This window comes from Ascidiella aspersa, chromosome 2, assembly GCF_963924565.1.
Source record: "Ascidiella aspersa chromosome 2, kaAscAspe10.2, whole genome shotgun sequence".
NCBI lineage: Eukaryota > Metazoa > Chordata > Ascidiacea > Phlebobranchia > Ascidiidae > Ascidiella > Ascidiella aspersa.
The window spans coordinates 24,091,540-24,103,151 of record NC_139448.1 but is presented as its reverse complement, the minus strand read 5'-3'; the positions used below and the strand labels follow the sequence as shown (position 1 = coordinate 24,103,151).

At 36.5% G+C, this 11,612-nt stretch overlaps 1 protein-coding gene and 1 pseudogene across 1 annotated transcript; both read right to left on the bottom strand.

Moving 5' to 3' along the window:
• Positions 1–2,603: 2,603 nt before the first annotated feature.
• Positions 2,604–7,494, bottom strand: LOC146164412 (polyubiquitin-A-like). The gene is given in 15 exon segments (XM_083383167.1): positions 2,604–2,960; positions 2,962–3,005; positions 3,113–3,340; positions 3,510–3,737; positions 3,834–4,061; positions 4,164–4,391; positions 4,494–4,721; positions 4,891–5,118; positions 5,216–5,443; positions 5,545–5,772; positions 5,874–6,101; positions 6,270–6,497; positions 6,788–7,015; positions 7,184–7,286; positions 7,358–7,494. Coding segments are annotated over 14 exon segments (2,745 nt in total). The 5' UTR covers positions 7,358–7,494; the 3' UTR covers positions 2,604–2,870.
• Positions 7,495–10,460: 2,966 nt separating this feature from the next.
• On the bottom strand, positions 10,461–10,579 carry LOC146164411 (5S ribosomal RNA; annotated as a pseudogene).
• Between the last annotated feature and the right edge of the window lie 1,033 nt (positions 10,580–11,612).

Here is an 11,612-nt window from a genome sequence, read left to right as displayed (position 1 = left end):
CAATGCGAAATGCCCAAAGCTGTTGTGGCCAAAAATGTAAAGATTTTTTAGTTTTAATTTGAGTTACTGCGCAAAATTGTGACATTACTGCGCAAATTGTGTGATATGGTTGCGCACCTTAGAGGGAACACTGCATCCTACCAAGTTTGTAAAATAGGTCGCAGGCAGTATGAATTGCGTTGGCGGGCTGGATCTGGCCCGCGGGCTGTAGGTTGACCACCCTGCTATATTGCACGACAAAGTGCGTGGTAAAGAGTCGACTGCCTTGGAACATTTATTGTGCTGTGTCTGTTTTTTATATTGATTTCATCATATCTAATATCCTGCCTGTGTTGATGGCCCTCTACACACACGACGTAGATCAAAACTTCTCTGTTGACTTGTTTTTTTTTTGTAATGACTTTTGAACAGTATTTTTTTAAATTGGAATAGGTATGGTTTTTGTTTAGTAACATTTTAACTGCATTTGAAACATTTCTTACAAACATGTTAAAACGGTGATCTATTTTAACCAGGTGTATTTCTGAACTTATTTTATGGTTAAGGAAAACGTATAAAAGGCTTTACGTCATACATTAAAACTTCAAACCAACATATTTAAAGTTTGTTAATTTAAAACTGTTCACTATAACAAAAAGTGGTAGCTTCTAATAAAAAGGTGATGACTATAACATTTTTGACTGCACCAGTTGCCCCCTTGTTAATATTTTACAGCCAACAGGACACAAAATAAATATGTGCGAGACAACGCTCAAAAATACAAAGCGATAAGACAACGCCCAACTCAGTTGCTATCTTTCAGCACCTGTCGGTAGGGCGCTAGAAACAAAACGTCCGTTTTGATGTCCACGGTGTCCGGCCTTTGGTGTAGCCAGGTTTTTTTTTAAGGTTTGCTCGCCTGCATTCTTCGACACGGTATCAATTTTGATGGGGTAAATTGCAAAAAGAGAACGACTACCGTAAACGTCTGTTTCGGGAATCCTGGCATATACACAAATGTCGGACACCATGAACATCAAAACGGACGTTTTGTTTCCAGCGCCCTACTGAGTTGGGCGTTGTCTTATCGCTTTGTATTTTTGAGCGTTGTCTTATCGCTATGTATTTTTGAACTTTGTCTCGCACATTTTATCTAACTTTTTTTCTTTGTGTCATTTTATTTTGCGTCCTGTTGGCCGTGTGTGTCATTCCCTGATGAAAGCTTCCCGAATAGTTTACCGAACCGAAACGTTGGCTTAACAAATACTGTCTATACCAAGAACATTTTTATTATTATTATTATTTTTTATTCTGTTTTTTTTTAGTATTCCAGTAAACCCCCTTAAATCTTTTGATGTTATCGCAGGTTTTTCGCATTTTCCAGTTAAAATAAAAATGTAACTAAAAGTTAATCCCCAATCCTAACTGATTTTTTAGTAGGCTGTGTTAATAATATTAAAAAAAACAACAATATATAAAAATACAACTGCCATAAATTGACCCCCCTGAAAAACTTTCGGGGGGTGCATGTTTTTAGAGACGACGTCACAAAGTAACATTTAAACGTTACGCAATTAAAATTAACCTCAAAATCATGACACAATTCGTTTATTTTTTTAGGTTTTGACAGGTGGTAGTTTTAAGCAATCGAACCGAACTTTGAAACGAGACTTTTTAACTGGTTTAGGGCCAATTTTTTCTAAACTGTAGAATTGTATCAGCTGATAAACGACAACCAGTTTCAAACTATAGAGCGGCCAAACAATCAACGCTGTAAACAGTACAAGTCGATAATAAAGAAGAGTTCTATGTGGGCCCAGTTAAGATACTTTGTCAGCCCGTAAGTGACTCTGGTGAGCCCCAAAAGGAACTGATTCTCAATCCAATCCCGATGACTTAATGAAGCAGAAACTAAAAGCCAATTAAGATAACAACACTGGGGTGTGATTAGCATTGCTTCGACGCAGAATGCGAATAACAAATAAATCTGCCACGACGCAGTATTCGTAAATAACACAGACGTATTCACGTATAAGTGGGAAGCATTGACCAGCTGACAACAAATAATGCTACAGTGAACTTTAACGGAATCCGAACCTTGTAAAAATACGATTCACTACATGTGCACATGACCACGTGCCTTTTATAGATGCTGATTGACAATAGATTGCGAAACTAACTTATTTAAATATTTAAACGCCTGATAAAAGTGAAAACTCATGGGCTTTGCGCTTTAAGCATAATATTCCGAAAAGGACGTTACACAAATAGAACTTGTGTTCTAAATGGACTGCTAATAATAAGTAATTGAAACCAAACTACGCTCGTTTCAAATAAAACTTAATTAACAAGTAGTTTTGTAACAGACAAAGCATTGCACTCTTTTCAAAAAACTGACTCCGAACGAGGTGTTTCCTGTAAAAATGCCCCCAACTACTTTGCGTTTATTTTAGAATTGTCAAACATTTTAAAGCTGCCGGGAAGAAATTGTATCTTGGATCTCCTAAAATCATTTTTAATTACCTTACAAAAGAACTCTGTAACTCGTCTGTTTGGAACTGGTGTTGACCACGACTCGTTTAATTGCTTGCGGTTCCGTATCGTTATACACCATTGACTTGTACTAGTATGCAAACAGACCGGTGCTGCACGTTTTAATATTAAGTCGATAAAACACCGAACAAATTATGAAAAACTCGAAACCCATAAAAGTGAGTGGCCTGGCCTTTTGCCCAACCGGCCATACAAAAAAGAATGGTTATATCTACACATAAGCCAGAGCTTTAAATTTATTTTAGAATTATGACGACCAAGCAACAAGGGCAGAAAAAGCTTTCAATAAATTTACGCAAGAAAAATCTTTCGCCATTTTTTGAATCTGTGAAATAAAATTAAGCAGTTCCTCCACGAAGACGCAACACCAAGTGAAGAGTAGATTCCTTTTGGATGTTGTAATCACTCAAAGTTCTTCCGTCTTCCAAGTTGTTTTCCAGCAAAAATCAAACGTTGCTGATCTGGTGGGATTCCTGTTGTAAACAAACTTATTAGAACTGTAGCAAGTTAGGGGGGGGGGGGAAGGAGAAAAATAAACTAAACATATTTAATAAAAAATACACTATTTTAATAAACTTGCCTTCCTTGTCTTGGATCTTAGATTTAACATTGTCAATAGAGTCTGAAGCTTCAACTTCAAGGGTGATGGTTTTGCCAGTAAGAGTTTTAACAAAGATTTGCATTCCTCCGCGAAGACGCAACACCAAGTGAAGAGTAGATTCCTTTTGGATGTTGTAATCACTCAAAGTTCTTCCGTCTTCAAGTTGTTTTCCAGCAAAAATCAAACGTTGCTGATCTGGTGGGATTCCTGTTAGAAGCAAATTTATTTAAAAACTGAAGCAAGTTTGGGTAAAAATTACTGACCTAACCTACTAAATAACTAGTGATTCCTACAGCAAAATATATTGTAATATTGAAACAAATATTGATGTTCAAATAACATATTTAATAATAATACACTATTTTAATAAACTTGCCTTCCTTGTCTTGGATCTTAGTTTTAACATTTTCAATAGAGTCTGAAGCTTCAACTTCAAGGGTGATGGTTTTGCCAGTAAGAGTTTTGACAAAGATTTGCATTCCTCCGCGAAGACGCAACACCAAGTGAAGAGTAGATTCCTTTTGGATGTTGTAGTCACTCAAAGTTCTTCCGTCTTCAAGTTGTTTTCCGGCAAAGATTAAACGCTGCTGATCTGGTGGGATTCCTGTAAAAACAATTTTGTTTGAGAAAATTTGTACTTTAGAAATCTTAATTCAATTGAAAATTAATAGAGTTTATTCGCTGTTTTTCATAGACTTACCTTCTTTGTCTTGGATCTTAGTTTTAACATTTTCAATTGAGTCTGAAGCTTCAACTTCAAGGGTGATGGTTTTGCCAGTAAGAGTTTTGACAAAGATTTGCATTCCTCCGCGAAGACGCAACACCAAGTGAAGAGTAGATTCCTTTTGGATGTTGTAATCACTCAAAGTTCTTCCATCTTCAAGCTGTTTTCCGGCAAAAATCAAACGTTGCTGATCTGGTGGGATTCCTGTAAAAACAATTTAGTTAAAACAAAGAAAATTTGTACCTTAGAAATCTTAATTCTATTGAAAATCAAACAAGTTTAATCGCTGTTTTTCATAAGACTTGCCTTCTTTGTCTTGAATTTTAGTTTTAACATTTTCAATTGAGTCTGAAGCTTCAACTTCAAGGGTGATGGTTTTGCCAGTAAGAGTTTTGACAAAGATTTGCATTCCTCCGCGAAGACGCAACACCAAGTGAAGAGTAGATTCCTTTTGGATGTTGTAATCACTCAAAGTTCTTCCGTCTTCAAGTTGTTTTCCAGCAAAAATCAAACGTTGCTGATCTGGTGGGATTCCTGTTATAAACAAACTTATTAGAACTGTAGCAAGTTGGGGGGGGAAGGAGAAAAATAAACTAAACATATTTAATAAAAAATACACTATTTTAATAAACTTGCCTTCCTTGTCTTGGATCTTAGATTTAACATTGTCAATAGAGTCTGAAGCTTCAACTTCAAGGGTGATGGTTTTGCCAGTAAGAGTTTTAACAAAGATTTGCATTCCTCCGCGAAGACGCAACACCAAGTGAAGAGTAGATTCCTTTTGGATGTTGTAATCACTCAAAGTTCTTCCGTCTTCAAGTTGTTTTCCAGCAAAAATCAAACGTTGCTGATCTGGTGGGATTCCTGTTAGAAGCAAATTTATTTAAAAACTGAAGCAAGTTTGGGTAAAAATTACTGACCTAACCTACTAAATAATTAGTGATTCCTACAGCAAAATATATTGTAATATTGAAACAAATATTGATGTTCAAACAACATATTTAATAATAATACACTATTTTAATAAACTTGCCTTCCTTGTCTTGGATCTTAGATTTAACATTGTCAATAGAGTCTGAAGCTTCAACTTCAAGGGTGATGGTTTTGCCAGTAAGAGTTTTGACAAAGATTTGCATTCCTCCGCGAAGACGTAACACTAAGTGAAGAGTAGATTCCTTTTGGATGTTGTAGTCACTCAAAGTTCTTCCGTCTTCGAGTTGCTTTCCGGCAAAGATTAAACGCTGCTGATCTGGTGGGATTCCTGTAAAAATAATTTTGTTTGAGAAAATTTGTACTTTAGAAATCTTAATTCAATTGAAAATTAATACGAGTTTATTCGCTGTTTTTCATAGACTTACCTTCTTTGTCTTGGATCTTAGTTTTAACATTTTCAATTGAGTCTGAAGCTTCAACTTCAAGGGTGATGGTTTTGCCAGTAAGAGTTTTGACAAAGATTTGCATTCCTCCGCGAAGACGCAACACCAAGTGAAGAGTAGATTCCTTTTGGATGTTGTAGTCACTCAAAGTTCTTCCATCTTCAAGCTGTTTTCCGGCAAAAATCAAACGTTGCTGATCTGGTGGGATTCCTGTAAAAACAATTTAGTTAAAACAAAGAAAATTTGTACCTTAGAAATCTTATATCTACTGAAAATAAAACAAGTTTAATCGCTGTTTTTCATAGACTTGCCTTCTTTGTCTTGAATTTTAGTTTTAACATTTTCAATTGAATCTGAAGCTTCAACTTCAAGGGTGATGGTTTTGCCAGTAAGAGTTTTGACAAAGATTTGCATTCCTCCGCGAAGACGCAACACCAAGTGAAGAGTAGATTCCTTTTGGATGTTGTAGTCACTCAAAGTTCTTCCGTCTTCAAGTTGTTTTCCGGCAAAAATCAAACGTTGCTGATCTGGTGGGATTCCTGTAAAAACAATCTAGTTAAAACAAAGAAAATTTGTACCTTAGAAATCTTTTATCTACTGAAAATAAAACAAGTTTAATCGCTGTTTTTCATAGACTTGCCTTCTTTGTCTTGAATTTTAGTTTTAACATTTTCAATTGAGTCTGAAGCTTCAACTTCAAGGGTGATGGTTTTGCCAGTAAGAGTTTTGACAAAGATTTGCATTCCTCCGCGAAGACGCAACACCAAGTGAAGAGTAGATTCCTTTTGGATGTTGTAGTCACTCAAAGTTCTTCCGTCTTCAAGTTGTTTTCCGGCAAAAATCAAACGTTGCTGATCTGGTGGGATTCCTGTTAGAAGCAAATTTATTTAAAACTGAAGCAAGTTTGGGTAAAAATTACTGACCTAACCTACTAAATAATTAGTGATTCCTACAGCAAAATATATTGTAATTTTAAAACAAATATTACTGTTCAAATAACATATTTAATAATAATACACTATTTTAATAAACTTGCCTTCCTTGTCTTGGATCTTAGTTTTAACATTGTCAATGGAGTCTGAAGCTTCAACTTCAAGGGTGATGGTTTTGCCAGTAAGAGTTTTGACAAAGATTTGCATTCCTCCGCGAAGACGCAACACCAAGTGAAGAGTAGATTCCTTTTGGATGTTGTAGTCACTCAAAGTTCTTCCATCTTCAAGCTGTTTTCCGGCAAAAATCAAACGTTGCTGATCTGGTGGGATTCCTGTAAAAACAATTTAGTTAAAACGAAGAAAATTTGTACTTTAGAAATCTTAATTCTATCGAAAATGAAACAAGTTTAATCACTGTTTTTCATAAGACTTCCCTTCTATCTGGTGGGATTCCTGTTAGAAGCAAATTTATTTATAACTGAAGCAACTTTGGGTAAAAATTATTGACCTAACCTACTAAATATATTAGCGATTCCCATGGCAAAATATATTGTAATATTAAAACAAATATTGATGTTCAAATAACACATTTAATAATAATACACTATTTTAATAAACTTGCCTTCCTTGTCTTGGATCTTAGATTTAACATTGTCAATAGAGTCTGAAGCTTCAACTTCAAGGGTGATGGTTTTGCCAGTAAGAGTTTTGACAAAGATTTGCATTCCTCCGCGAAGACGCAACACCAAGTGAAGAGTAGATTCCTTTTGGATGTTGTAATCACTTAAAGTTCTTCCGTCTTCAAGTTGTTTTCCAGCAAAAATCAAACGTTGCTGATCTGGTGGGATTCCTGTTAGAAGCAAATTTATTTATAACTAAAGTTTGGGTAAAAATTATCGGTCACCTAACCTACTAAATAAAGTAGTGATTCCCAGAGCAAAATATATTGTAATATTAAAACAAATATTGATGTTCAAATAACATACTTAATCGTAATACAATATTTTAATTAACTTGCCTTCCTTGTCTTGGATCTTAGTTTTAACATTTTCAATGGAGTCTGAAGCTTCAACTTCAAGTGTAATGGTTTTGCCAGTCAAAGTTTTCACAAAGATCTGCATCTGAAATTAAAAGACTATATAACTTGGCTGCTGAAAGGTTTTAGCACACAGAATTACCAAAATATATTTACCTTTTTAACGGGGCTTCTTGCTTTGTTTCAGACAAAAAAATTCTTGGTATAAAGCGCGACTAACATAAAGTCTATGCAAATCTAATCACTCCGTTCGGTTTTATACGATTATATCACATGACTGTGGCACGTGATCATTTTACTGCACTGCGATTGGTTACTCGAACAAAGACTGCCAACAAGAAGAAGTCTCCAGAACAGTCATGACGCCATTAGTGTCGCAAGTCTGCTGACTATTTTCTCCTTTACTTGGTTCACTATTTTAATGTTATGTGAAACATACGTATTGCAGACGAAACGCGTAACTGTCTTTCTTATTCTGTTTCACCATAGCACATATACGCTAATACATATTTGTATTATTACTCTTTGTGTAGTAAAATCTACTAGAGCTACGCTATTTTTGCTCGCATATGTGTTTTTTTACCGTTGGTGTAAAAGACTCTAAGTCAATGTTCGTTTCAAAGATTGAGATAAAGTATCCCAAAAACAGGTTTGGCTACTAAAATTGGTTACAGTGTAACTTTAAAAAGAAAAAAACGGACTGCTGTCAGTTGCGATACAAAACGAATGATTCTCGCCATAACTTTTAGAGAGAAACCATCCTTAGTAATAATTTATTCCTAATTTAGTAATAGAAAAGGTAAAAAGGAAACCTAAGATACATTTGTGGCAGCGTTTTATTGAGACTTGGCGAGTGTTGCTGGTTATAAGTGTTGTCAACCTTCCGTTGTGTTATTTTACTTTGTAACACTTGTAAATGACATCCAGCCTTATCTGCGAACAAAGCCAAAGAGGTGTGTTTCAAATAAACAAAACTGTTGCGCCAAACTTTTGTCCTGATATCATGAACAGTATTAGGTTCTGTTCAGTAATGGTGCCACGTTTGAGGGAAATAATCGTCGTCAAAGATAGTAGTTTTGTCGTTAGGTACGTCAATGCGAATATTTTCTTTTGTTAGATGGCATGACGCGAAATACCTTTGTTTGACATCGCGAACAATCTAATTGGCGGCTGTTACGAGTGAAGCATGACAGGACGACCGGGAAGTTGGCGCAATTGGTGAGAGATTTGTCACGTCCTTGCAACTGTTTTACAGCCTTTGTGACAACTAAACAAATATGTCAAACGATCACCTACGCGCATTAACTCAGTTGACGTTACCAGCGCACGATAAAACGTCATTTGTGTGTTGTGCCTTTGTAAAAGTAAACCATGAAGTTGTCTATGTAGCACTGTTTCTCAGCCTTTTTAGCGGCTACGCAAATATCAATGAGTAAATTTTACACTAAAGCTTTGCCCACCCAATTCTCTTACTTAACTTTTTGTATGATTAAAGTGAATAAAACACAATAAAGACAATATCATTAATAAATTGGAACCTAAATAGTATGAGCCATGTCTTCGCGCTGCTTCCGTAATTTTCTCTTTTAGAAAAATCTTGCTCAGAACCAACCTCAATACATTAAAACGCGTTAACTACTGCAGTCCGTGACCTGAAGGCCCATCGCAGCGGGTAAACATTGCTGTGTACAAAGCGAAGGCAAACAATTGCAACACAAGCAGGGGCGCCCGCAGAAAATTTTCCAGGGGGGGGCAATCAGGGGAAAATAAAAAAACGGGGGTCCTGAATTTTCAACTTAGGGAATTCCCCTATTTTTCGTCTGACTTAATGAATAATGACGTCATAAAACAGTAACAGTATGACGTCATAGAATAGTGATTGCAAGACGTGATAAAAAACTGATCAGAAACAGACAAATACGTCCAGCAAAAGCGACCATGCACGTGCATCGTCGACAATCCTGTCAGGCGCCAGCTGCGAAACACGGTAACTTCAGGCAAAAAAAACAAATTGTAGAATACCCACTTGCTAATCAGTCAACCTAAACAATAACAAAAAAGAAAAACTTCCAGCGTTTACGGTCGACCAAACAAAAGACGAAAAACGGCGTTTTGCATTCGATTTTGGTTTCGCATTAGATTAAGACGCGTAACCCAATTACGTTCAAAAGCACGCCGCTTCGAACAGTTTGTTAAACCATGACAAAAACTTACAAAAACTTACAAAAAAGAGGGTAATAACTCCCGCCCCCTGGATACGCCACTGGGGGCAATGGATAATGTACAATATTTTTAACCTTCATATACATAGTACTCTTATAAATAATACTTATAATCGCATTTTGAAATTCAAGTGCCCCCCCGTGCGGGCGCCCATGAACACAAGGTTTTTGTTGAGTCATCACAGGTAAGGTGCCAAGAACTCCCAAAAAAAGTCCCAGGAAAACATTATCTCTAATACGCTAAATGACGTCATTCATATTTCTTTAAAGCTACACATTTAAAATGTTTATAGAAGCTCGAGATCGGTTAAATAATAAAACAATATTTTCCAAGGGTAACAAAAAAGTTTAAAGGTTGTTTGCATTAAAGTCACAGATTACCCAAACCCTGATTGAAATTTTCGATCGTATTTGAAGTCCGCTACATATCAAGTTTGGCTAACACGAAATATCTTTTATTGACTACTTTTTTGCCATGACTGGTACTCATTCGGGATTTTCGAAGTTTCAAGGGACGACTTGATTTGGGTGTGAATTCGTAATTATGTTAATTGTTTATGATTAGTACTTTAAAAAAACATCAAAAAAATTAGTGAAAACAAAAGTTTTTCTCTGTGCAGTTAAATATTTTATTAGGAAAAGCACCATCCTCTGTACATTTCGCTTTGCCTCATATCAAGGGTGGGTAGCCCACGGCCGCGGGCCGGATCCGGACGCCAATGTAAATCATCCGACCAAACGCCCCTATTTCAAACATGGAAAGAGGCAATCCGCCATATGGTTTAGAGTTTTAGACCGGTGCTTTTCAACCGGGTGTATCGTACACCCCAGGGTGCACCATAATCTTAAAAGGGTGTATCACTTGGACAGGGGTGATCCCGTGGTTGCTTAACTTCCGAGATCGGACAAGATCGGGCGCATTCAACCTGGTATCGGGTGCATTCAACCTGGTATGGTTGTAGGCAGAATTGGTTAGCATTTTTTGGTCTAACAATTAAAAAATGTAAGCATTGGTATAAATTGAAAAAATCATGTTTTGCCTACCACAATTCGTATTCCTACGCGGTCACCCATCCAAGTACTAACCGATCCCGAGATTGCCTAACTTCCGAGATCGGACAAGTTAGGGTGAATTCAACCTGGTATGGTTGTAGGCAGAATTGGTTAGCATTTATTGGTCTAAACAATTTAAAAATGCAAGCATTGAAATAAGTTGAAAAAATTATATTTTGCCTGCCTACGACAATTCGTATTCATACGCGGTGTACGATAACACATGACAATAGGCCGATGACTAGTTATCTGATAGCAGTTGCGTTACTTTGCCTCCTCTCACTGACCGTTGTGATGAGGTAATATTCCTATTATATTATATTATCGTGCGACCAGTTTGACCTGTAGTAACCTGTTGTTTTGACGTGACTTGGTGGCTATCCGACATAAACGACGTAAACAATGTTAAAGTAAGCATCTGCAGTTTTTGCTGGACACATTTAAGGTTTGCCAGCACAAAAAAGTAACTCGAATTAAAGGTTTGTGACACACTAGTTAGAGCAAAATATGGTTGCAACGATGCCCTGAAGTTATTTCAAAAGCCTGCAACTGAATGTTTGAAGTGCGGGTCAAAAACCAGTTACACCGCGGGCCACATATTTTGGTTCCGCGGGCCGCATTTGGAAGAGTAACTTGGGCTACTTAACCAGTAAACTTATTGAACTACGATCATATTTGGTTTAAAAGGCAGAGTTTAAACAGTTTAAAACTATACTGAATTTTCACCCGATCCGTTAGAAATTAGTGTAGTTCTAAACAAAAACGTCTACGACAATTAGGGCATCCAAAGGACCAATAAAGACTTTTAGAGGTCTTAAATAATGCACTAATTTGACTTAACAAATCTGCATAAGAAGATTAGGTTTAATGAGACTGGACTCAAGCCTTAATACCAAAATAAGAACAATATTAATGTCGGAATAAAACACACTTCGGAATAAGACCAAAATGGCACTAATTCCTAATAGTCGTACTACTAAAAATCGGAATAACACCTAAATGGCCAAAACCCAGGCATATAAAACACTTTACCTCACTCCAAACCCCACCCATTACCCACTAATAACCCAAAACAGCTTAATCCGACAGGTTTATGTCTTATTTAGACGGTTAAGTTATTATTCTGTCGCGAATAT